The sequence below is a fragment of the Amblyomma americanum genome, chromosome 8, assembly GCF_052857255.1.
Source record: "Amblyomma americanum isolate KBUSLIRL-KWMA chromosome 8, ASM5285725v1, whole genome shotgun sequence".
Classification (NCBI taxonomy): Eukaryota; Metazoa; Arthropoda; class Arachnida; order Ixodida; family Ixodidae; genus Amblyomma; species Amblyomma americanum.
Window position 1 is genome coordinate 20,182,590 of NC_135504.1, and position 27,047 is coordinate 20,209,636.

The 27,047-nt window shown below is 47.2% G+C and overlaps 1 protein-coding gene across 2 annotated transcripts in view; it reads right to left on the reverse strand.

The window, feature by feature from the left end:
* Positions 1 to 5,388: 5,388 nt before the first annotated feature.
* Positions 5,389 to 27,047, reverse strand: part of mwh (multiple wing hairs) — a 229,857-nt gene continuing 208,198 nt past the window's right edge. Inside the window, exons 5-13 of one of the 2 annotated variants that reach the window (XM_077634060.1) lie at positions 19,887 to 19,937; positions 17,723 to 17,821; positions 16,705 to 16,857; positions 15,931 to 16,047; positions 14,081 to 14,221; positions 12,707 to 12,778; positions 11,431 to 11,499; positions 9,598 to 9,816; positions 5,389 to 7,884 (exon numbers count right to left, since the gene is read on the reverse strand). In XM_077634060.1, the coding sequence (XP_077490186.1) occupies positions 6,913 to 7,884; positions 9,598 to 9,816; positions 11,431 to 11,499; positions 12,707 to 12,778; positions 14,081 to 14,221; positions 15,931 to 16,047; positions 16,705 to 16,857; positions 17,723 to 17,821; positions 19,887 to 19,937 (1,893 nt within the window). In that variant the 3' untranslated portion in view covers positions 5,389 to 6,912. The remainder of the gene's footprint in view (positions 7,885 to 9,597; positions 9,817 to 11,430; positions 11,500 to 12,706; positions 12,779 to 14,080; positions 14,222 to 15,930; positions 16,048 to 16,704; positions 16,858 to 17,722; positions 17,822 to 19,886; positions 19,938 to 27,047) is intronic. The other variant, XM_077634059.1, reaches the window with a different exon arrangement.

Below are 27,047 nucleotides of genomic sequence, written 5' to 3' on the forward strand. Positions count from 1 at the left end.
TATGGAAAAGGTCAAAGGAAGCAAGGAACTCCAACCATCCTTAGCGGCTAAGACGCACAGAGAAGGAAACTTAGGATAATCGTGGAGGACACGAACATGTTGCAAAGTCGTGCAGCTCGATACTTTCAGGTTCAGTTGTGTAAGCTGACATGTGGTGACCCATACATGGAGCAAGGACCAGAGCAGGTCATCAGCATCTTGAAAAAAGGGCAGCCGGTGACGTGTTTGCCAGTGGACGTCAAATGCATCTGTACGCAATTCCTGAAGTTGGCTCGATTTCTGCAGTATATAGGAAAAGGTATTGAGAGTTACGGATCTACCAAGTTCCAGGACGAATGCGTGACGAACGTTGTTAATCAAGTTGTTAGAAGCGAAGCGATGAAGAAGGCTTCAATAATGCAGCGAGCATTGCTACAATCTGTTCACCTGCATGCCTGGAATTTTCGCGCTAATGTGGGAGTACCCGTAGAGATAGTATCTCTGATATGAATTCGTCAAGCCACGATCTCAAACCCTGCGAGGCTGGCATGTGTTGCGAGCCACAAGTTACGAACGTGCTTAGCCACGATGTAACGAAATCCGGTGTATACGACAATTCTGGGAATGCTGACGAAGCGTTACTCACTTTTATATCACTTGCGCACCGAGCTACGAATGCCGGCGAGGCGGTTCCAACGATCAAAAAGGCCTCATGGCGGATCGCACCAGTCGACCAAACTCATCGACTTTTCTCGGTCATACCGCTAGCCTCCTTGCTATTTCAGCAACTACACAGATCGATGCCGATAACGTGTAAACACAGAAAACCAACGCTATAGCGGCAGGCTGCACTTGTCCATATTGTGTATCCCAGTAACAGCATTTGCACAGGGTTTCGCTCGGTCGGTGTCGTGGTTACTACGGCGGGCAGAGGCCATCAACCGCCATGGTTTCAATCTTCGCAAGAGCCGAAGGCCCAGACCAGCCTTCATCACACCTACAGTAGTGCACCGCTGCGGCACACGCAAACTTCCGCGGGAAGGAGAATGACAGAGGGGCTCGCAGCAAGAAAACAGGCTTACGAGTCCGCAAAGGAGGCGTTTATTTACGCCGTCTTCCAGCGACACACAGTCACACCATCCTGAATGCTGCGAGCATGCATGCATGTTTCCATATCAGTCACTGAATGCTAGAAGTATTGCGATGGCCAGGCAGTTTTAGGTCGACAGTTTCAAACAGAGTATACTTACCTGGCAATCGATCTCGTCCTGTAATTCGTCCTTTAAACCGCAGAAATACGTATCTGACGCCGGCCGACATTTTATACTCCAGATGGGAAACGATGCAGGCTGAACGCTCCGCAGCGGCAGAGTTCTCGACACACGTCGCGCACATCGCACATAGCGCTCCACAAACCACCTGCTTCTTTTCCTCTGGCTGTTAATGCATGCGTAGACAACGCAGTTGCGCCCAGATGGCGTGTTGTACAGTACTTCCAGGAGGATGACAGGGACATGCTCAAGCACTCGCACAGGTTACAAAGCTGGCTTCTTGTGCATGGCGCAAATGCACTTTGAAGCGGTTTGGCAGCCCAGCGAAAGATGGCGCCTGATGCCTGGGTTGGAGAGTAAACGCGAACAGATCCTGGTGCGAAAGTATCGCCCCCATGTTTGCAAACAAAAGAGGTGGCGCTGTAATCGCTAGCGGGCTCGCGGTAGGCAAGAGGTCAGGGAGCGGGCATCACTGGGAGGTCTTGAGCGCGGGTTTTCAAGGCTTGTAGGTGCGTTTTCAGTTTATCGACTCACGAGAGTGGTCCATGCATTGAACTTAGTAATTTAACTCGAACTATGCGGTTTTGCGTTGACCGCGTACGTGTTCCGGGAAAGAGCTCGGCACTCCCATACAAAAATGTCCTATGGCCGGCTATAGAATTTTGGCCCAAATAGCTATAGACCTTTCCTATTTCTGTCTATAGCTGTCTATACAGGCTGATATATTTTTCTATAGAGAGCTTAAGATAACTGAATGGTTCCAAAGCTATAGCTTTAGTGGCATAGATTTTTCAATAGCTGGCAATAAGCACCTCTATGGGTGCTTATAGACGTTCATAAAAGGCCATAGACGGACATAGCTTTTTCCATAGACGCCCATAGGACTTTTTTGTATGGGCTGAGCATTGTGTATGGGGTTGGTGGTAAGCTGAAAGCGTAGCTGTCGTCGATTTTTAGTGTAGACATTGAATAAAATTAACAGCCTCTGGCACATTGTACTAGCCAGCATGATCGTACTTCAGGACAGTAGAGAGAAGAAGCACTGGCGTTGTTTTGGCTGAGCAGACGAACGCTCGCCGTCTGCTGACACAACTAATGTGCAGTGCGTGGTCAGCTAGCGCTGAATTTAATAGCTTAATCCTTATTATCACGTCTTTATAATGTGTCACCCGACACTTTCTGTTAGGTTAGCCACTTAACGAATTGGTTGGTGAGCAACTCAGGGTTTTTAAAGACGCAGCGGCTCAGATCACAAAATACCACTCGCCTGCACACCCGTACGCTGTATGCAGCTACCGTAGCAGTATAGGTAACTGGTCCAATATCGGAAACGATGGTTTCACACTGGTATTTATAGAACCAGTATTTGCCAATACATTTCCAATATTGGGCTCATTTCCTGTGCTACTTGGGTAGGCGTGCTCGCAATTGCTATTAAGCGATTTATGGTATCCTTCGCCCGCTGTTGTCATGTGATGACATAAACGAAGATCAAGGAATGCTGCAACTTTGGCCCGAGGACATTATCATCATCATCAAATTTCGAAATTCCCGCCCTGCGGGTGTTTTCTGGAAAATACCCTTCGCGATCACGCCCAGCCTCATTAACCAGCTTATGACACAGCATGAAAAGACAAGATCTAATCGTGCTTATACGCGCCTTTTCTCACTTGTTAATGCTCATTAAAAATTTCTTTAGACAGTCTATAGACTTTCTACAAAGTCTATAGACAAAAACCTAGAAAACAGTCTATAGGCAGTACAAATCCTATAGACAGTCTGTAGACAATCTTTAGATTTATGACCACACACTTTTAGTAGAGTTTTGCCTAGAGACAGTCTATAAACTATGAATAGACAAACAGAATTATCGACAGGAAGGCAATAGAGGCAATAAGAAGACTATAACTATCTATATACCCTTTTTGTAAGGTTCAAACCAATGTGGCCGTCCAAGAGCGGCACAATTTCGCAGACCTCTCTGCATGAATCAAATATAATTATGTCGTTCGTATTAAGAAATACTCCCCCGTAAATATTCAATGCAATGAACGCTCTCGTATGTGTTAGTATAACTTCCATTCTCATTAAAATATGCTGTGCTACCAACAAAAAGGCCTTCCTTTGTGGCGAGCCGGCATTTCGTGCACACCAAAACGGCTCCACGTGATAAATACGTGCTCAGCTAAATCTGCGCTGGATTTTTTTTTCCTTGCGCTGTTTTAAGCGCACTGGGCTGATGCATAGAGGACTGAGCCTGACATCTTCTCCGCTACGAAGCCTTTGGCGCATACACTGACTTGCAGCGTCAACCGAGACCCGCAATGAGTTTATACCGTGGCCTATTGTTGTATTTCTGTGCGAGAAACCTATCGAGGCTGATTTGATCTTCCTTTTTGATGCGACTACGCTGATTACAGAGCAACGCAGCTGGTCAATACATGGTACATCTAAAACGCGCGGGCACCATTGGTCCATGCCTAACACAAGCAGCACATGTAATCGGTTCACTATTGGGAATATATTGGTAAGAACCGCCCTTACAAGATCCAATGTAATACCATCATATTCAAATATACAGCCCAATATCGGTAATACATTGGCAAAATCTGGTCGTACAAAGAGCCAGAGAGAAATCATCATATTCCAATACCGAGCCGACTACCTGTGCTGTTTGGGAACGAGGCGCAATACGGACCTATATTTCTGCAGGGTGTGTTGTTGTTAACCGCTTATTTCGCGGAGATCTCGTCACTGGCGCGAAATGGCGGGATCTTCACGTGATAATGATAAGTGACGTCACTATTTATCGTGGGAAATGTTGTTTAAAACTACTTTTCGCATTATCTGTAATGTGACCGTTCCGTGTTCGTGACACTGTAAGCTGATCATGTTACCGATTAAACCAGCTACACACGGCCATGACCACTGGAGAATAACGACCCACCATAACCTTCAAGCGATTATGGAGGTTATAGGGGACATGATCCCCTTTAGAGATGATGTGAGAGTCACCGTCTGTTGAACACGTCTTGCGTAAAAACACTTACTCTCAAGTGTCCATTTGCTGGTAAATAAGACTGCCTTCTAGAGACTGTCACCGAGGTGGCAGTGGATGGTTACTATGTACAGCTTTCGTCAGAAGTCTTCAGGATACAAGGTTCGCGTTTGCGCCCTCTATTAAGACGGTTTCACCGCACTCGAAGCATCCCTGTCTCTGGAAGAGAAGAGGCCTCTTCTCACCTCTGCGGAGTTTTTTGAGTACGCCGAAGTGTCCGACTACGCTACACTGTGGCCAGAAATATTTATCCAAAGGGTGCATCCTCTGTGCTTGTGGTACCCAAGTTGTCCTCAGACCGGACGTCCACATGTGGGTAGGTGAGGGTGTAGCAGAAACCTTTTGGAGATGCATCTGAAGGTACAAGCACAAGCCAGCGGATTCCTACGTGGTTCAGCCTCAGCCAATTGTCACAAGATGTGCCCCTTGTATGCTCACACATCTGGGACTCACGCCCTTCCACGCTTGAACCGGGCCTACCTGGTTAAATCGTGAGCTAGTTACTACCAACGTCTCTAGATAGGTCTCTTGGTCGGTTAGTTCTTTTTCAGTACGAAAGCACTTATAAGCTCACCAACACCGACCAAGAATCTTGTCACCGTACGTACCCAAGCAGCACAGGTAATTGACCCAATATTTGAAATGTATTAGCGAAACCTGGCCCCACAAAAGGTCAGTGTGAATCCACCCTTAACCAATATAGGGACAATTACCTGTGCTGCTCGGGGTACGTTTACAGTGAGTACGATCTTGTGCCGTTGCCAAGAAACCCTAGTTACTACTCGAGCTTACCCGAGTTACTCTGGTGGCAGAATCCTTACCGGTGGCTGCGATAGAAACTGCCACGTGCCAGTGCGGCTGCGCTGGTAGTGGTATGAGGACTGGCCGCCATCTACGAATGTTAAGTATAGAGAATGACCAATTCTGCGTATATGACCATTAAGCCACTAAAGATATCGCGTCATACCCTTAAGGCGGAGCTTAAGTGTCCCCTCCAGTTGAAGAATGAACGCCTGCTTTCGCACGTATACTCGGTTTAACTACTTTAAACCCTTATCAATTAAACAAATAATGAGCCTATCAGGAACTATATTGAGAACAAACAGCACGCTTGTGGAAGCCGTCGCCCGCGCTCATAGCCTCCATTACAGTGCCACCTAATGTCTCCGAGCATAGCAATTTGCTTCATTAGAACGTCCATATCCGCTAGAGGACATCGGTCAATATTGGAAATATGTTGGCCAATGCTGGTACTTTGTAGGCCCGGTCTTTGGCGACACATTTCCAATATTGAGTGGATGCTGTGTGCGACGTGGAAAACGGTTCCCGCAAGAAGGAATTCGCCGCAAGACTCACCTCAAGGGCCCGAGCCGAAGTAGCTGTGAGCTTCGGTGCAAAGACACGCAGCATTTTTGGTGATTGACTTTATTTGCAGATGACCTGTATAACCCCCGCAGAGCCGTTGTACTCGTGTCGTATACACTGCACAATTCGCAGTGTCTCATTGCTCAGCGAACATTGCGCCTTTTATTTTTTAAAAGACGAAAAGTAGGATAAAGAAGCACGAATACACAGCATGTGATGAGAAAAACGAAAAGAGAGATGTGAGACGGCGTGCGCAATGACGTCACCCATTGATGGTTTGAAGACACAACACAAAGCTTTCACGGCTGCAGTAAACCGTGGCTGTGTGTTCAATCGGTCGAGTTTTCCGCAGTGCCGATTAGATAAATACAGCTATTGCGGTTTCACCGTGAAAACGTCCCCCGCACAAAGCTGATGTAGCTGAAACCTTCCCCAACACCAGCTCATCTTGTTTTGGGTGTGCAAAAAGAAAAATGATCTGAAGAAAATCACCAAGCCACGTCGGAGTTAGCGCGCCTCGAAAACGCGTAGCGGATGAGCAATTAACATAATGAGGTGAGGGAAGCAAAAATACACCTTTGATTCGTTTAAATTATAAGGTCAAAACGCGAGGGTAATGCATCGAACAAGGCAGTAGTGTGAGTTATGTACAGAGCATCGCAAAAGCCTGTCGACGACGACTCGTATTCAACCACTGTCATCTTTACCTTACATAGCCTGCCAGCCGTCGTGAACATCCATAAAGCGTTGTGCGCTTATGTCTTCATAGCTTATGCAAGGCACGAGTTTGAAGATTCAGGCGCCACTGCAATGCGTTGTTACTTTGGGAAACAGAGCTCGCCGGAACCCGGACGATGCCCTTAATCAAGGTTGTAGCCCATGGGACAAAGGACGCAGCCTAATGTTTCCTGCGTATGGTTTTCATGCTGCATGTCAGCGAGTGAAGGCAAAGAGCTTGGACATCTTATTTCGCACTTGCATCTAGACCATGCCACGACGAGTGCGGGGCACTCTTTATGCTATCATGAACGCTTTCACACGTCAAAGGCTCAAAGCTTTGGCAGGGCCAATATTGTGCACTGCAGTCTTCTGGGATATGCCCTTAGCTAAGCTTTCGTTGTGAAGTCGCTCTTGCGAAGCTTGAAGGTAATATAACGCATCGAACGGCGGGCTGAGGAAAACGCAACTCATCTCGGAGGCTGCGTAAACGCGGGTAAAAAAAAGCACAGCAAAACATGACTACAACCATCCACCGATCTGCCTCACAGCGTCTGCGATCTCGCGATGCACCTCCGTGCTCACGGAGTCCCTCGCGGCGCACGACACCACCGGCGACGGTGACGTGGTGGGAACTTTCGTGACGTCATTTCCCTTAGGCGACGCCTTGTTCGAGCCAGAGTAGAGACCGCAGTTTCCGTGGCCGCGGAGGATGAAGTTCGCCTTGTACGCCGCAATGCCCGCCGGGAAGGCGCCGTCGTCGACGGGTGTTCCTTCTTGGCTCTTCAGCAACTCCTCGGAGCCGCTCCGACGCGCTGTGGTGAGGGTGGAAAGTCGAGAGCTCTTGGGAAAGCTCGCAGTCATGCCTAACTTGCTGGCGGCTGAAGGCTTGGCGCAGACCGCAGATGCCTTTCCGGTGGAGGTCTTTGGAGTCGCGCTCGTAGTAACCGTTAACCTAGACCCTAGTTTGTCCAGAGGCAGCGAAAGGGACGTTGACGGCTTCATGGTGGTGTCGCCGTTAGTGGCTGGCTCTGCGGGGACACTCTCTCGTGACAGGACGGTCGATGACGCTGACAGGTTTGACTGCTTGCGGAAGCCCGTAGAAGACGACATTTCTTTGGATCGCTCTAAGAGGATGCCGTTGCTGATAATCTCGTGCGTCGACTCGTTCTGCTGCAGCTTGCGCCGGTCTTCGGACTTGCTGCGCCGCCTGGCGGTCGCGGAGTCAACGAAGCGGTGGACGCCAATGACGCGCGGTTTCTCGTCGTTGACGTCACCGCTTCTGGAAGCAGAGCGGCTGTTTCTACGGAACAATCTGGGTTCGGGCAGCGCTGGGTAGTTCCAGTCGATGATGTCGTCCTTGTCGGAACTGCCGTCGCTGTCGAGGCTGCCGCCGTTCGTGGAGCTGGCCTTGCCGATCGGGGTGCCGCAGCCCAAAAGGAGCGCTGAGGTGTTCTTGGTTTCGGCCGGCTTTGATATTTGTGCGCTTGCAATCTGCAGTAAAAATAATGAAAGCACGAACGTTAGTCGTCAAAGCGGTTGGAAGCAGTTGGACATGAACCACTGTGGACCACAGTATTCGACATTAATATATATTACCAGTGGCGCTTCTGAACGAATTTAGTATTTGTTGGACTGTAAACCCAAGTAAATAGTGTCCCTAGGCATGCGCAGAGAATAAAACTTGCCCCAACCAATATAAATGTCAGTGTAGCGAATAGCCGGATATTCATGTACCATTTTGAAAAATCTCCGCCCTGGGAGATCCCAAGGCCAACTACCTGTTTAATGTGCAAAAAGACCTATCAGCAATAATTTAATTTCATGACTAAAGATCATCAAGATCTGTCTTCAGATAACTAAAGTGATACAAGCGGTGGGTACATAGACGAATGATGACCATGTCATAGAGTTGGACACACTATGTTTGCAACTAATAAGGCTAAGCCATTTAGTTGATCATGTTTGAAATGCACGTATTACTTAGGATGCAATGCAAAAATGAACAGAATGACTATAATTGCAAGCACTGGAGGCCAATAAGCGTGGAGGCATTGTATCATCTTCTTTGGACCGACTAAGACAAGTCACCTGGTAATAACGTGACCACAGTGCTAAGTTTCGGTTTTAGCGCACGATTGCATGTATAGGCTAGGTGCCAGGTCACAGCTGGCGAAAGGTGTTGTACCTTCTCAATTTATATGTTCTGTTCACTATCACTCCTATAACTTCTGTAATTGTTCTGCTCGCTATCATTTCTACCACTTCTGTATTTGTTTTGTTACCGCGCCCAATCGGACAGCCATAAACGACACAGTTTTCAGCAGTTATGCTACACTCTAGTTCAATTCCATTTCTCACATGCCACAAGAGCTACCGCACAAAACGAGGAGACGAGAAAGCATCCAAGCCAGCCGCAATGCCTCGCAGACCGGAAATTATTTCACTGCAAGAACAAAATTTAAAGATACGTGGAGGCTCTGTCTATCACCTTCTGAGGGGCAAATTGGAACAGGCCTTCCTCTGGTCGAAACGTGGCCTCAGTGGCTCCAGGGCACACTCTTGCTTGCTTGCTGTCATTAATACAAGAGCATTGCTAGGCTATGTCGTCACCAGAAGTGTCCGCGAAACGTGGAAGCAAGAGCTGTGTGGTGAAGTATACGAAGTCAGTGATTAAACAATATCGAGTCAGAGCCATTAGTCAGCGGTCATTAACATTAGTTATTAATAAATGACGCTTATTACCGATGACAGTTAATATCACTAATAATGACACTAACACTGTTCACAATAATTAATAATGTAAATTGATGAGGGCAATCAATTGAGGTTATCAATGATGGTAATTAATGAGATTAATTAGAGAAACAATGTGACGTCATAGGGGTGTGACGCCGTAAGGATGTGACGTCATCCCAAACGTCTGATGACCTCACGCCCACAACCAGTTAAAGTAAAGCAAAAAACGGAGCCCTGAATGTCGGTGTCTGAGAAGTAGGATGATGCGCAGGTTTTCAAATAGTTCTCGAACATTTCATACGGTGCCATATGAACAAGAGCTACCAAGGTCGACTAGGAGCCACCAACGTTGCGGCAAACACTAATGCTTTCGCATTTCTCGAGTGCAGTCTCTGCAGATGCTCTCTAAGTTCTTGCGTGTTACGATATCGCTTAGGACCCAAAGAAGACGCGTATAGTGGCGCGTACCTTGAGCGAGGCGAGCGCCCTCTTCTCGGCAAGGCCGAGGTCCTCCGAGTCGGACTGGAAGCCATCGGGCGGCCGGATGGTGGGCACGTCTATGAGCACTTCTTCGCCCGCCGGCTGCTCGGTCTCGGTCGAGTACTCTAGGAAGCTGGAGCGGCCCGAGTCGGTGGCCTGCGCGTCGCTCTGGTCGCTGTCCTCCGTGTCCGAGGTCTTGGAAGACGTCTACGAGGACAAAGAAGATTGGCTGGAAGCGTTGGAAGAGGCTTCAAGCCACACAAGTAGTGGTCAAATGTTTAGGGGAATCCCCAAGTGTCCTCAGCTTTCCTTTGTAGCCGTATGGTTGCGCTTGGGTGGATGCCAATGAGCAATTACTCCCTTATTACAAACCTACTCCACTTTGGGAGGATTACCCTAAACATTTGACCAACACTGTTAATAATATTAATTGGTTTTTGGGGAAAGGTAATGGCGCAGTATCTGTCTCATATATCGTTGGGCACCTGAACCGCGCCGTAAGGGAAGGGATGAAGGAGGGAGTGAAAGAAGACAGAGGTGCCGTAGTGGAGGGCTCCGGAATAATTTCGACCACTTGGGGATCTTTAACGTGCACTGACATCGCTCAGCACACGGGCGCCTTAGCGTTTTTCCTCCATAAAAACGCAGCCGCCGCGGTCGGGTTCGAACCCGGGTACTCCGGATCCCAACACTGTTCCCACTTAGAGTTACTGATCAATTCGCTCTCACCCTACTATAAGCTTGCCGTCCCGGTAAGCTCAGTTGGTAGAGCGACTGCTCCGGTGAAGCGGTGGTCCCGCTTTCGAACCCCGGACCAGGACGAATTTTTCTTTAAATACGAAGTTTCTGAGTGATCTGTACAGCTTTTCTGTGCGGCCGTATGGCTGCGCTTGGGTGGATGCCAATGAGTAATTACTCCCTTATTACCACGCAAGTACTGCAGAGCAGTGCTTGAAAACAGAGGCTGCAACATGCATGGTTGCTGGAATAAAGACAACCATTGACAACGAAGCCTACGGACGCTTTGACAGGCCCATGACCTGTTTTCCTGTGTCTTTTTCGTCTCCGCTCGGGGAACATTGTTTGACACAAATCTGATATTTCTTTATGGAAGAGTTCCAAGAAGATTCAGCATGCATGAGCAGAAACATGACTTGCATTTTTGTTCATGCGGCTGTAACAACGCTAGTTGTACCAATTTTCAACTAGTATCGCAGCAGCGTCGTCGAGATGTTCATTCACCGTCTCATGAAGGGCAGTAGTGGACACCCCAGCAGAACACCCCAAGAGACGAAGCTGCGACTGGAAAGCGCTCTATGCGCGTGCGCGCCCTCCCGTTCGTTTATCCACTGTTGTCCCGCATGAGAAGCTGAACAAGCCTGGTCGTCGTTACAGTGATAGCTAAATGTTGATGAGCTATACATTACAACTGACGTCACAAGGCGGACTCGGCGTTCAAACTCTCCTTGCATATATTAAAATTATGTGTCGACCAATTCATAGTTAACCTAACGTGCAAACTTTTTGCGTCCTGGTTCTAACACATCGTAGGAGATTGAGGCGTTAATTGAAATCAAGCATATTAAACTAAATGTCTTTGCACTCCTTGGATGGTAGCCTCATGGTTACCATCCAAGGACTGCAAAGACATTGGGCTTAATATGACGCACTTTCAGAAGTGCGCATCTCAGAAAGTGTATATCCGTCCAACCGTGAGGTTATACAGGTATACACGCGGCGATTAATCCAATGCACCGCTGAATTACTTGCGCGTAGCCTTCAAGTTGAATGGCTGGAATCGAAATAGAAAATGTTGGTTACCTTTGGTTCCTCAATAACTTTCTTGAGAGTCTGAACCTCTTGCTTGAGGTCCTCGCACTTCTCTTTGAGCTGCGGGGAGAAATAAATGGTTATCCATATGCTTACATGGAAACTGAAGACTCCGTGCTAAAACAAGAACTGTTAAAAAACGGTTACAGTATATGAGTTATCAAATATGTATGCGAAGGTGAATTTTCTTTTCATGCTTTAGCAGTACTACAGTAAATTCAGGTTTTATGGCGCAGCAGTCATCAAGGATATGCACCAAGCGTGTGTGTTTGTAGAATCGGTTATAGTAGCAGGGAAAACGCATAAACCTTAAACTTAGTCAAAACAAGATTTCTGGTGATTCAGTAAGGACACAGGATGCAGCGGTGTTCGATGACTTTAAAAACAATAAAAGACTTTATGGTGCTAGCAGTTCAGGTGCGGGAATTTCATGTTTTATTGAAGCCAGAAAAAAAGCCTTTACATATATACGATGAAAATGAGCCCAGGTGATTGTGCTCTGAAACTTGCCGTCAGTATTACCCTCAGTGTCACTCGCTCACTGCGGACAGACTTAACGATTCCATTGAATATATAGCGCGGAGCATTCAATTAAAGATTATCGGGTGCTTACGAAACTCCTAGCATGCGTTTAACGGTGCCGTGAATGAGTGCGGTCACACAGCTGTCACACGCTGTCACACACATTGCCTTTCTCGTAAATGCGCAGTAATTTTTTTTTAAAACAAAAGCTCCTTTAAACATTAGACATCTAGCAATAATCAAGTAACCATTGGTTTTGCGTTACACTACTGCGAGTCTCGTAAGAAGACCCATTAAAGGTCGTTGCTGTAGACCAGAAGTTTCCGCCTGTACATCCATGGTTTAAATGATCGCCGTATTCGTCGGTTGCAGGAGTAGCAGTTTACAAATGTAGAAAGCAATATGTGAATATTAGCTGGCGAACAACTGTCAAGTCTGTTCTTTTTTGCATACTGAATGATTAAGCAGTTTTTTATTCATGTTCTGTATCTTATATTTGTGCCATTGCAGTTGCACTGAGTAGTCATGATTAAGAATGAAGAATAGCTGGACTAGCCAGCTGTCTGTGCTTCTGCTTAATATCCTTTAGCTAAGGGCACCTATGTTTTTCATGTTTTCTCCTGCTGCCACAAGGACTCAGTTTTCAGGCTGCATTTAACAGGCTTTGCCTCGGGCTGGCCTGTTTTTTGAAATGAAAAAAAAATGAAGTGAAAATGCAATAGGAAGCTTTCATTTCAGCGCTTACCTCACGTTCGACTTGCATGAGATTCATCTTGTCCTCTTCCAACTTCCTGAGGGCCCGCCTGAGAAGTTCAACCTGAAGTGAGAAATCAGAAGTGAGTGCATCATGACAGGGAACTTCGTTTTTTTTCGCCTGTAACGCTGTATTTGGAGGCAGGCGGAAATGCACGAAATTAAATTGCAGACAACTCAGCAGCTATAGAAAAGTGAGCAAAAGGGCTAACATTAGGTCACAACAAGAGAGTTCAAGTGGGTTAGTCAACATAATCATCGTCATCTACCTGACTCCGTTCACTTTAGGACAAAGGACTCTCCCATATATTTTCAACTAACCCTGTCCTGTGCCAGGTGTCTGTGTCCTGCGTCACCTTATCCCCGCAAACTTTCTAAACGCACTCGCCCAGCTTGCCTCTCTGCCGCCACCTGCTGCATTTGCCTTCTCTTGGTAGCCGTTATCCTTAAGAATAATCTGTTATCTTACCTTTGCAAGGATTAGCGAAGAAACGGCGGTTACTGATATATTAAGTTGAAATCAAGAATAAATAGGCATGACAGGAAATGTGATGCTCGCAGCTGATAAACGATGGCGCGTTAGGGCAACAGGGTCGGTTCTGAGAGAAGGCAACCGTAGCAGGGGGCGACAGCAAGTCAGGTGGGACATGACATCAGGAAGCTTCCCAATATACAGGGTGGTGACGGCAACCGGGCATAGGTCAGGGTTAGTTGAATATCAGGAGGAGAAGCATATGTCCATTAGGGGACGTGTTTGGGCTGATGGGGATGATCATGGCGATGAACTGTGTGCGGCAAAACCATAGTTTCAAATACTGCATAACATGCGTCTTTGCGTTGCCGGCATACCAATAAAGGAAGCAGCACACGCATTTGTCGTCTTCTCTGTGCCCATCTCACCTTTACACCCCCCCCCCCCCCCCCCCAGAGTTCACGAGCTGACATAAAACCACATTGGCAGCCAACACATTCTCAAGTACTGTGAACTTAAACCTGCCGACTCCGCTTGCTAGAAGTAACCATGGTGTCTTTTAAATGGGGTTTTGCTTTTAATTCACTGTGCACAGGAAACTGTTCATATATGAGGAACAGTAGTTCTCTATTGGAACATCTGCTGTTAAGGGAGTAACTACTCTTTAGCATGCACAGCCATTCGGCAGCACTAGAATGCTTCTGTGTCCTTCTGCAAGTCCGCATCTGGACTGCCTTACAAGACGTCTTCTGGTAAGCACCTACCCAAGAAGACCGCTCTTGCCGAATAGCACGCTGCATCAGCTTTCGTGTACAGCGCTAAGAGAACAGACAATGCTGCGTGTGCGGGTTGGGCGGAGGCTCCCGTAGAGTCCCGTGTTTGACTCACACGTACCTCTGTGCGCAGTTTTCCGTTCTCGTTCCCCACGCGCTTGTGCTCATTGAGCGCACTGCCGACGTCCAGGTAGTTGCGCTTCCAGCGGCCGATCTCCTCCCACACGCCGTCCGTCGAAGGAACCGCCTTCTCCTGGAGGTTCTGCGTATGCGCAGGGTGACGGACGGACGCAAGAGTCAGAAAACAGCAACAACGATAATCACCCATTGCTTATGATGGATAAATGCATTAAGGGCTCCGTTTTCCAATCATAAAAAATGAAAGAAACTCAAATGAAAAGCTACAGACAAGTAGGTTGAAGCTACCCGGGGTCCTTGTACAACGTGGTAAACAGGGCTGATTCATCTACACCACGACAAAGAGGAACAGACTGAAAGGAAGGCAGTATTTACTCGAGTTAGCACAGTTATAACTCAGTATTGTATTAGGAGTGGTTGTAGTGGCACAGGAACAATACAAAGTTTAAAAAATTTAACGCGACTGACAACGACACGAACATTACTTCCAAATGCCATAATATGGAAAGCGTCTCCATTTTTGCTCTATTAAGCTTTAAAATGTACTGGTTACAACCCCATAAGTAGTCCCTATTTCAACGTATGAGCAACTGCATCCGCGCCTCTTTGATTAATTGGAAACCACTGTAAATCGTTGGTACTAACACAGGGATGGTGAAAGTAGCATAACGGTTTATATGGCATACGTATAGCACATGGCGAATATGTAATGTCATGTATATGTGGTTGTAACCTAACATGGTATAAATGCACCCCTAACGATGTATATGCTGGCGGTGTGTGCAACCTAAAGGTCAAGAGTTGCATTTGCAGCTGTCAGCGCTGGAAAGCCTCAATGGGTACAGGCAGCACCCATCTCCTGGAAGGAGTACCATTGCAGCGGGCCCACATACGAAGCCAATACTAGGCTACTTCTTGGCGCAAGCAGAGGAAATCTGAACAAACTCCTCTAGTTTGCGCACCTGCCACCACGAGCCGCGTGGCGCTGAACACTAAAGTTAACCTAGGGAATTTCGAATATCCGTGCGTCCACTTGATTTTCTATGGCCGTCGGAAATCGTTAATGTGAGCGAGGAGGATGAGTCGGCCATGATAATCACCATGTTCACGCAGAATCTCGCGGGACTCTGTATATGTTTGTTCTAAATAACAAGTTCAGTATACCCCAGTTGAGGTATGCGGAGTTCACTGCCGGCGGCCAACAGGTGACACTATAGTTCCTGATATCCATGAACGCTGGGCATGGAAACATGGTCGTTCTCTACACAACCAAAGTGCTGGCTTAAGTTGCGCCCATGTAAGATAAACAGCACATGTTTCTGGACTTATTGGCTCATTGCTCAAGCGAAAAAAGCGGTGGTACAAACTTAAAAAGACATGGACGAAGAGAAGAAGGCGGAAGAGGCGCCCATCACCGGTCATAGCCAATGAATGTGTTGGTCTTAATCACTCCCTGTTTCCCCCTTCGTTTTGTACCACCGCTCTTGTTCCTAGAAAAAGCTAGGCAAATCGAAGATTACGACAGAGCCGGTCCCAAAATACAACAAATTTTGGCCATGCTGTCGTTACGACAGATTTATACCTAGTATTGCGAAGTTGTCTGTTGCGACAGAACTGGCTCTGTCGTTACGACAGGACACAATTCAGTATTACAGAAAGTCCTGTTGTTACCATAAAAATTTCTGTTGTCAGGAGCCAGAATACTGCAGGAAAATTTGTTGTGACAACAAAAAATTTTGAAACAGAAAATGTTTCTGTCGTGTTTTCCGGCAGGGACTTGTAGAAACGACGTGTCTTCGGTACGCATGGCGATTACGAGTCTTCTTGATTTACCTTTTCGAGGACGCTGACTTCGAAGCCGGCCTCTTCGAGTTCACTCTGCAGACGTACTCGCTCGGACGGTGTCTTGCTGTTGGACAGCAGGATGTTGAAGAAGTACATCGCAGAGAACTGCAAGTCGGCAAAGGGAACAGAACAGGTGCGTCATTGATTGACTGATCGGCTGTTGGATTGATTGGTCCTTTTATTGAGAGTGTAAAAAAAATGGAGAAAAACGGCTCTTCATTGGCAGCAAGAGCTTCCAACTGCCGTGCTTAAAGTCGTCGATATGTCGTTGTGTTCAAGCGAGGCGATACGGAGCGACAATTCTCCAGAAAAAAAACAGGCATGACAAATACTGCGTAAAAACGAGAAGTATGATGATGACGGGGATTTTTTATACGCAATACTCAATGGCACTGGGAATCGAACACCATACCTCTCGCATCCGAGGCGGAAGCATAAATAACTAGTGGGGGATATAGCGGTGATGAAATTTGAGAGTAGGCTTTTCAGGACTTCATCATAATTTGATTTACAGGTAAACTGGTTGATAAACAAACAGGTTACGCTGTAATGGAAGCTAGTTGGTTTGTCGTCTTGAGGTTGGCGCGCTATACTTTGGCACAAGGACTTGTTACAAACAATAGGAGAAGCCAGGCACGTTTGTAACTAGTCCTTGTGCCAAAGTATAGCGCGCTAACCTGAAGAAAACAGGTTAATTTATTAATTACTGGAACTCGTCTCTCTAGGGTGTACACAGAGGCAACACGGAGCGCGCGTCCTAACCTCGAATCCGGCGGTCATCTTTCCTCCTCCCAGCAGCATGGAGACGAGGAACTTGAAGCGCACCGGCTCCCCAAAGATGAGCCTCACCGAGGACATGGCCTCGAGCACCTTCACGTGCCCCGTGGGGTGGTCCTCGCAGGTCTTCGTCAGGAGCTGAAAGGGACATGACGGAAGTGGAGAGAATCCATTCAAGATTAAACGACGACTCCAGGGACGCAAAGAAGCTGAACATCCAATCAGTGAAATTTACTGTTTGTTTTGAAACGTCCTCAAGACATTTCGAAAGTGACGCTCCAGGCGAATAGCCTCCATCTCGCGTCTGTTCTGAGATGCCCTGCTATACGGCGGTAGCATTGGTAGGCCTTTATTCACTGATCCGATACTCGGGGACTTTCAAAAAGATTAGGAGTTTGTAGCGATTTATTTTTCTGTGTAAAGTGAAGTTATGGTGAGAGGGGGTTATGTTCTGGGTTAAGGAGGGCTAAACACTCTAATTTGCAGTAAATTAAGAAACAGCCTAAAAGTATTCTATAGAACAAAGTCACTCGGGCGAAGCGATCTACACACATCCCCTTACTGCCTTTAGCACGTGACTCATATAGTCTGACTTACCCAAACCGTTTTGGCATGGCCATCCTCATGTCAATTTTAACAATCATAAGGTAGGGCTGCTTGACTAAATTTTCTAATCAGAAGTGACGCGAACATCAAAAGTATGACATTGACCAGCCTGATGTGCCACATTCAGAAACGCTATACGCAGGCGCATCTGCTCATAGAGGGCGCTGCGATTAAAAATATTTTCCGCCCTCTCCGTTTTACATATGGGACAATCTGTACATTCTTTGTTCATTATGACACTTTGTAGAAAACTGCTGACGATTTAGTAAGCTGCCGCTGCTTACACTCAATATAAACGAGAGATTAGCTTATCGGCATTGAAGGGCGGGCGTTTATGAGGGGGGATAACTGTATGTGCCAGCGAGCCGTTTACCGCGGGTAGCCAAGACGTCCTTACCTCCAGCGCCAGCTTGCGGGACTTGCTGCAGTTGGACATGATGCTGGAGGCGATGGTGCACAGACCGCTTCCGTGGTTGATGATCTTGCCGAGAGATTTCTGCGAAAACGTCAACGAGAACGAGGGGGGAAGAAAAAAATCGCGGAACTCAATAGCTTCAGCGTCTGGAGCTGCAGTTGGCTTGTGTCGATTCGACTGATTACACCATTTTAATGGCGTATAAGCTACGTAAGGAGCGTTTGTAAGATATAAAAGGGATAAACAATGAAATACAGGCATCGCCACCGTCGGCCGTTTCTTTGCAAGCAAACTACGGTGACGTCAAGACCGACTTTCTGACAAGGATCTCTGAGGCTAGGCTATGCCTCCATTTCCAAAAAGTGATCGCGGATTCCTTTTCGGTTTTGGGTCTTGACGTCTCGAATATGACTCGACTGGCGGGAAACAGATTTTCATTATTAAGTCCGAATTTGTAGGCATTGCACGAATGAACTAATGAACTTGTATTGAAGCACAGGAAGGCCTGCGGTCATGTTTAGGGGAACAAAAGGAATCATAAGATAAAGTAATTGTTCCGTTCTAAATTATAGGGCTACAAGTTCGAAAGAAGATATGAGTAACCCCTTAAGTGGTGTGATAAGCCCCGCCTCAGACTGCTCATATAAGGCCGCTCCGTCTACCATTGGCAGCTAGTCCTCCTTAATGCTGTGGAGGTTGGGAGAAAGCCGCTGAACAAAGGCATTGGCGTCGGTGGGTGTGGTATGTTTGGTTGCCAAGACGTCCCTGCCTCGATCAAAGAAGCATTAAATGAGTTTTTGTAGCGATAGCTACATTACGGTAGCATTTCGAGCCTTCAGCGTGGCGACGCCGCCACGCTGTCACGTGGTTGGTCACGTGGTGCGGAGCAGCTGCCGGCGGCGCGGTGCCGTGGCTGATCACGTGGTTCGTCACGTGACCAAGTGCCACTCGGCCAGCTGTAGCTATCGCGTCACTCCAGGTTTAACCAGAGCTAAACTACCGCCATTTTTTTCTCTTGCCAAACAAGCAACAACACAGCCACAAAGGACCAAAAGATATCTACATAGCCACACATAGAGAAAAAAAATGTATTTTTACTAAGAAGAAATTTTTTTAATGAGTTCTTCCCAGAGTTAAACGACCTCGCACAACTGTATACGGTCTCTCCAGAGAGACGCAAAGAAAGAGCAGGACAAAGAAGTGCGTAACACTTTGGCAGAACCTGCCTCGAAGCATACGTCTCACTTTAACACATCTTTCTTTACCTGCCATGTAGATAAGTTATGTACAGAAGCAACAAAGAAACTCTTAAAGCCAGAGTGTGGCGTAGCTAACTGCAATACTTTTTAGCCTGTGCTTCGGCTCCGGTCAGGGCCACTGCGCTCTCCAGCGTGGCGTCACATTAGAGCCCCTGGAGCGACGGTTACATCACATGGACGCGGAAACCTCTGACGCGAGGAGAAATTTGTCTGGCCGCGCCAGAAGCCAGCCTACCATTTTCTGTGCCACTGTTTTTTTTTTTTTTTGCCGACAGACAAAGAGACACTGGCGTTCTCGTTCTCCACTGATTCTACGGCACTCGATGTCGATTCCCATGCGGATGTGAATTTCGATACTACTTGCTCTGACCAGCATTGAAACAGCATATTAGACGACGTTCCGCTCAATACCTGAGATTACGACTTGCGGGATGACACCGCTATAAGCGGAACGAAGCGAATGCATCGTTTGTTGGCATTTCAAATTTCATGTTTGTACCCATTAAAGGCAGTGGGTCGAAAACATACCGCCACAGAAACTGTATGTGGCTAATCTAATGTAGAATATAAATAATGCACGATTTAGATTAAACTCTGTAACAATGATATATGTAGCTTGGCATCCACTTGACGCTTTAAAGCTGTCCCCTCTCTGTCACAAAATTTTGTCTTTAATGCGATATTTTTCAGCTCGTTTTAGTCATTTCATAAAGTATTCCAGCCACCAAATGCGTCATGCACGAGTAAGCGCTGACGCTCACGAACATGATGCGGCATTCTTGTTCATCATGCAGCTTAGTGCTCGTGCTGTGCTTCACAGCCTAGAGCTACGCTCTTCTTAGGGCTGTTTCCATGCACCAAAGGTTGTTCACTAGAACTCTACTTACCTGGCATCGAAGCGAGTAGAAGAGGCACTGCAAGCAGTCCAGTTCTTCCGACTGCGGGAGAAAAAAAGGAGAGAAATACTTATCAGTAAAAACAAGCGACGATGGAACGGTTGGTGAAAGCGTAACACTTACACTTCGGAATCATCTACCAGATGTGGTTAATTTCTCTGAGTGTAGGGATAAAAACACTGCGGATGTGCACACCACACAAGGGCAAAGTAATCTTCGCCAGCAACGCAACATGCACGCTTGTACGTGCACACATACCACAACTCGTTACCCACTCGGAGGCCTTTCTTGCAGTACGGAAGGAACATCAGCTCAGCGCTTAAACATCGCATTTCGTTTGCACGCAGTCAAGCAATGGAACCCTTGGACATCTGTTCTCCGTATACTGGACAGAGATAGCTGTTCTGTATTCATTTTTTTTATTTTTTTTCCCCAGAAACTCGCCACTGAGATAACCATCTTGCTACGAAATTAGCACATAAAAGGCTCATATGAAGAGGACGGCACTATGCAAGCGCTGAAAAGGACAAAAAAAGAAAAAAGCTTGCTTCGCTCCGAACCATTGGCATTGCGGACGTCAAGGGTTAACGTCGCAAAATGGAGCACCATGACTGGGGCTCAAGCCATATGGGACAACACCACGCAGTATTCCCTTACTCTTCACATTTTAAGCTTTTTTTTTCTTTACATTATTACTGCACCAGGTTAAACGAACTTCCCGAAGCCGAACAGTGCATCTTTTTTATAATGCTTTGAGAGTTTTTTTTTTTTTTGTCAGCAACAACAATACACGAGGTGCATTCGTGGCGCAGAAAGGCGTACGTTGAACGCGGGGGGGGGGGGCGTGGCTATACCTGGCGTTTTCTGTATTTTCGCTACAAAAAAGCCCTGTATTTTGGTGATGTGCGCACATTTCATACCCTTGAAAGGTACGCATTGATGTAAGTACGATCATTTCCTCTTGTCCATAAAAGACTGGGGATGATGAAACAGTTGTTTTCGGTGACTAATTGTGCAAGGCCATGAATGAACTGTTTGTTTTACAACTGCTCCACGTATTCATGGCATGAGTCAAACATATATGCCGTGTCCATAGTCCCATGTATAACCTGGGGTCCCATTTATGTGCGATAAATAGGAATACAACGCGCTCATATATATATATATATATATATATATATATATATATATATATATATATATATATATATATATATATATATACCATATATATATATATATATATATGGTGAACACTCTCAAGGCTCGCGTACACCCAGTAAACATAAATACCCACGAGAGCAGCAGATTGGACGGCCGTCGCCGTAGCTCAGTTGGTAAGAGCACCGGACGCGATATTCGGAGGTCGTGGGTTCGGATCCCACCGGCGGCATGGTTGTTTTTTCTGCTGCTTTATAAGTAATTTTCTTTAAGCGATTTATTAACCTAAGTATTATTATCCCACTGATAAAAGTAACACATTAAAAAAAAAATAACGTTCCCCTATGCACCTTGGTTTCGGTGACTGTTGGCTCCCTTCATAAAATTTGTCAAACGGGCCCCTCATTTCCTTTAACTTGTCTGCTATAAATACATATATATATATATATATATATATATATATATATATATATATATGCGCTCTATTTTATTTATGTCGTTGCTCGCATGAGCAACTGATCGGTTATCAACACTTATCAGAAGAGGCGCAGTGGCGCGCCGAAAATGGCTGAAAATAAAATAGACCAGTCTTTACTGAAAGGCCCAAAATAAACGTAAGAGCGAAATGCGCGCAATAAGGTGCCTTAGCATTAAAATATTCAAGATTGACTTTTCACACCCTGGCGAACAGATCTGCCGCATCGGACCAATTCACTGCCCCCTTTCGGGGCGTCATGCCCTCACTCGCCATTTATGTGACCAATATAATTCTCTTTTTTTTTTTTTTCGAGAGCACACCAGCGCACTTCGACAGTTCTCGTGGCGCCATCTTCCATCGAAACATGCAGGCAAAACCTTTTATCCTTGAGCATATCAAGTATGTGGGCAGACCAGTGAAAATTCAAGGCTCCTTGGGTCATTTTTTTGTGTTTTCCCTTAAAGAATTACTAACTGCACCTATAAGCGCGTTAATAAAACAATCTAAACCTCGAGCAGCTAACACCAGCAATAAACATATCGGAGGCTACGCGACACTTTCGCCTGCAAAGGTAGCAAAGCACACCTTAAATTTCGGCTCTCGGAGGCCACAAGCCAGCGAGTGTTTTAAGCGGCCGCCGATAGGTGGCGCCACCAACACACTTCCAAGCCGTTTGCTTCCTATTGCCAATAAAAGCGCCTCTCTATGCACTAACAGGTTATTCATAACTATGAGCACTACAAAAGAATTCACAAAACCATGGTACCCTCCAAAGGCGCATGTTTTTTTGGGCAGCTTCTTAAAAGGGAAATTTGTGTTTACCCTATTTTTGTGCTGGCGCCAAGTCGAACCGCGTCTGTAGCGCAGCGTCCAACTAAGTCACATTTCCCGCCAAAACCGCCTGCCTATGGGCGTTTTTCTCTGCTCCCCCCCCCCCCCTTCTTTTTTTTCTCCTCGACATTTAAAAACACGTGCGGGCCTGTGGTGGCCGCGTTGGAAACAACCCTCCACTCCACCTAATCCCTTTCTCCCTCTGATGCCGGCGTGTAAAAGTCTCTTGGCGAAAAGACACATTCCGCGCAGCAAAATTGGACATATATGCTACCAAAGGTACCTTTTATAGGAACTTAATAGAACTGATAGGAGCGGCAGTCATTGAAATCAAGGAAGATGAGAAAGATGCTGTTCTTATGGTAGTGTTTATTTCAGAAAAAAATAATAATTGCGTAATCATTTTAAACAGCGGATAATTTAACAAAAAAATTGGAAGGATATGGCGCGAAGCAAGGCTGAATGGTGGGCCAGTTGGTATGACATGTCGAAGAATAAATTTTACCAGCCGAAAAAAGACTAGGGACAAGAGGCGAACTACTCAGGACAAGGCTGGACTAACAAGTGACATCTTTATTGTGCACATTCCTTCGAGTAACCGTCACGCATGCGCCAAGCCAAAGCAGACAACCTACTTTTAATCGCCCAAAAAGTCTATTGGGCTGACAACAAAAGAGATTGACTTTTTGGGCGATTAAACGTAGGTTGTCTGCTTTGGCTTGGCGCATGCGTGACGGTTACTCGAAGGAACGTGCACAATAAAGATGTCAGTTGTTAGTCCAGCCTTGTCCATGTGTAGTTCGCCTCTTGTCCCTCGTCTTTTTTCGGCTGGTAAAATTTATTCTTCGATATGACGCGATAACTTTAATGGGTTGATGTCCATATATGCAGAACCCTCACACCACTCCTGGTGCAGTCGTGCGGCGGTTAAGCGATGCGCCACTGCCCTGCAATGGCAGGTGCTGCCACTGGTGGGGTTTGTGCGACCCAGATTGCTCTTGCCGAGCAACCTCTCGCGACCAATCATTAACCGCCTCCTGCCATGGTGCGCAGCTTGCTGTCCAGGTTGTGATGACGCCACAAGATTACGTGACCCATGTGACCCACCTGCCTTCTAGGTAGCTTTTCTAGGGATTTTTCGGGGACCGGCCGCGGTGGCTCAGTGGTTAGGGCGCTCGACTACTGATCCGGAGTTCCCGGGTTCGAACCCGACCGCGGCGGCTGCGTTTTTGTGGAGGAAAAACGCTAAGGCGCCCGTGTGCTGTGCGATGTCAGTGCACGTTAAAGATCCCCAGGTGGTCGAAATTATTCCGGAGCCCTCCACTACGGCACCTCCTTCTTCCTTTCTTCTTTCACTCCCTCCTTTATCCCTTCCCTTACGGCGCGGTTCAGGTGTCCAACGATATATGAGACAGATACTGCGCCATTTCCTCCCCCCCCCCAAAACCAATTATTATTATTATTATTATTATTATTATTATTATTATTATTATTATTATTATTATTATTATTATTATTATTATTATTATTATTTTTCGGGTGGTCGAAATTATCCAGGAGCCCTCCACTACGGCACTTCTTTCTTCCTTTCTTCTCTCACTCCCTCCTTTATCCCTTACGGCGCGGTTCAGGTGTCCAACGACATGAGACAGATACTGCGCCATTTCCTTTCCCCCAAAACCAATTATTATTTTTCGGGTATTTAGCTCAAGGGCACCTTAACGCTATCCCGTTAATGACCACGTGCCGTCGGTTGAAGACGAATCAACGACCTCCGCATGGCGCCCGGAGTGGTGGTGGTAGTGGTTTTATTAAAAATAATAGCAAAAAGGAAGGAAAAGATTTTTGCTAGCCCCGGCATCTGCCATCGATACTGAAGTTGGGGCAGCGGAAATGAAGGATAGCAGGCAGAAAGGAGAAATGAAATGAAAGAGGTGAGGGGACAGGAAGAGAAGATAGGGGGAGAAGTAATATGTACAAACTATTTACACAATAAGAAATGTGTCCAGGTTGTGCCCGGAGTGTACTGCAGTATTCTGAGCAGGAAACACACGCTAGAACGTACACGAAAGAGCCGCCCTATACACCAGGACGGTTCCCAGACCGCGAGAAACAAAAACAAGCCAGATACACTTGTCAGCGAAGGCGAAACCGTTTTCGGCAACTCATTCGGTTCACGGCTCCCTCCCTCACGAACGCGCGCTTCCTTGCAAACCCACACTCCTCGCCAGTGAGGTGAAAGCCCGTGTTCCCGCGCTGCTCACGTATTCCAATTGTGCGTCCTTCGGTGAGTCTCGCACACAACGGCGGCCATTGACGCCGCTGACTCCGAACAAAACCGTCTTCGCTCGCGGTGATACGAGCGAAGTAGTGACCACGACCACCTTAGACGCGGAGCAACAACAACAACAACAACAAAAAAAGACAGCACGAACCACAAGAGCAGCTCGGAGCTCCATTTGCTTTGTGCGCTGCACACCGCTAGGTGGCGGGTGGGAGGACAGTTTCGGTTTCGCGCCTTTTCAGCGTCCCTTATCAGCTCCGCTGAAGAGTTGAAGTCGGCGGGCGCGATGAAAGGAGGCCCGCTGTTCTTTCCAGCACATAATGGGGGAACTGCCTCAAGCGTACCGGGGGAGTGTGGGGGGAACACCTAATTCCTGAGAGCTCTATTTTCCTCTTTGTGGGCCCCGCAAAGCGAGCCACTCCCAGCCTCCCTTTTACCCCGCATTTACTCTGGGCGCCCGTATGAACCAGATACGGTGCGGAGAGTGCTTTGCGTGTGTCTATGTGTGCTGGCTCTGCCATCTCATTATTCGAGCTCAGTGGTGCAGCGGCTATGGCGGCGGCGATTGCGTTGTCGTAAGAAGGGCTGAGGCAGTGACATTACGACGAGGGCTCTCCCGCCCCCCCCCCCCCCCCCCTTTTTCTACTCCGTAGGCCAAAGAACGTTCGTAGAGCGTTGGCGCAGGCGTAGTGCTTATATGACTGAAGTATTACTGCTGAGCACGTCGAAATAAAGCTTAAAATAAACCCAATGACGTCGCCCTAACTCACTATAGCGGCGACCTATGCCCCGTTGAAGTGCGAAGTTCACTTGAAGTGAACTCCCACTTTTGTTTGACAGCTCCACTTCAGTGAAGTGGGCGTTCGCCTCTACTTTGGTTTGACACCTCCACTTCAATGGAGTGGAGCTGTCGACGCAAAGCAGGTGCACTCCACTGAAGTGGACCAGGCAGAAGTTATAACGCAATTATGCTTTGTGACATGGAGCAACCGCCTAATCACGCACCGTGCTTACGTGAGAACAGCTCTGGCCGGTCCGCCTATGATTCGCCTGGATCAGCTACATTTTGAGAAGAGTGGCAAGTTGCGCCAGTTGGTTCATTAGGATGGCAAGGCAGCACAAAGAACAAGGACGACTGAAGAAAGACAAACACACGCGCTGACTGAGGAAGTGGAGGAACAGACTTTATTAAAGGCCAGTATTGAATCCCAGCGAAACAGGTCGATTGATTCGCTAAGGCCCAACTGTTTATCTGCATTGTCCGAGTGAAGCCAACACTGAGGCTGACACTGACTGAGCTCAGACTTAGCGGACGGGTACGGTTGGCATATTATACTCGCGTATACAGGATGCCAACGGCAAGGAGAGGACTATCAGAAAAACCATGTGTTGGGTCCCCCTGCTTCTGAGTACACTTTCGACAGAAGGTCTTTCCTCAGTGCGTACGACCGTTATTGTACAGCGTGTACATAACATCACATGTGTGTAAGTCGCTGCATCTCAGTAAACCTTCCTCTAGCAACGCCACTTAACATACCCCGTCTTTCTGTACTTGCGACCGTTTTTACGAACACGATACAGGTGAAAGCAAAAGCGGGCAATCCCGTTTTCATTAGCTTTTTTTTGTTCCCTTTTGTTCACTAGTCTCTGAGGCAACTGGTTATCGCTATTGGGCCGAATTCATCTTAATAGTTTCAACCAGCATATGTTGCCCCTGGCTCCTAACGTTACATTTGTGCTGTCTGCCTGTCGCTTGCAGCTCTTTAGTGCAGTAAGACTGATCCCAGTCGACGGGTACTTTTCAGGTTACCTACAGCTATTTCATTGACATACATTCTGGCCTGGGTTTACAATAAATGCGAGATCTGCCTCTCTGTTTATAACTTCCGAAGCTGTAATCAGAAGCTATTGTGAGTCACATTAGGACGCAAACATTCATGTGAACGCATCATTCCGCTTGCTTGGGGTGGCCCAAGCGTTTCAAAGGACAAGCCTGGCATACGCCTTGCCGAACAATACGGTGCGCATGCACGCACGAGGTCAAACACTCCGGCGGTGTGACCGTCCAAACACATGTCTTCGCTCTTCCCCTCACCACGCGAGAACCTTCTCACCGCACTGCACGCAACTGATCTGACGGCTTCGAAGAAGAGCACGGAGTGGCGGAGCGAACGGTGCGGCCAAGATCGGTGCAGTGGTGGCGGCGGCGGGAGAGGACGGAAGCGACCGGCGGGCCATTGATGAGAAAGGGGCCACTTTCACACGGCTCGGAGGGCCCTTATCGAAGCCGCCGATCGCCACAGCTCGCGATGGGAGACAGAGCGCGGGCCACTCGAAGAAGTGCTGGCTTCCATTCACGTCTCTGTATGTCTGCCTTGTGGCGGTCCAGCTAGCTGCT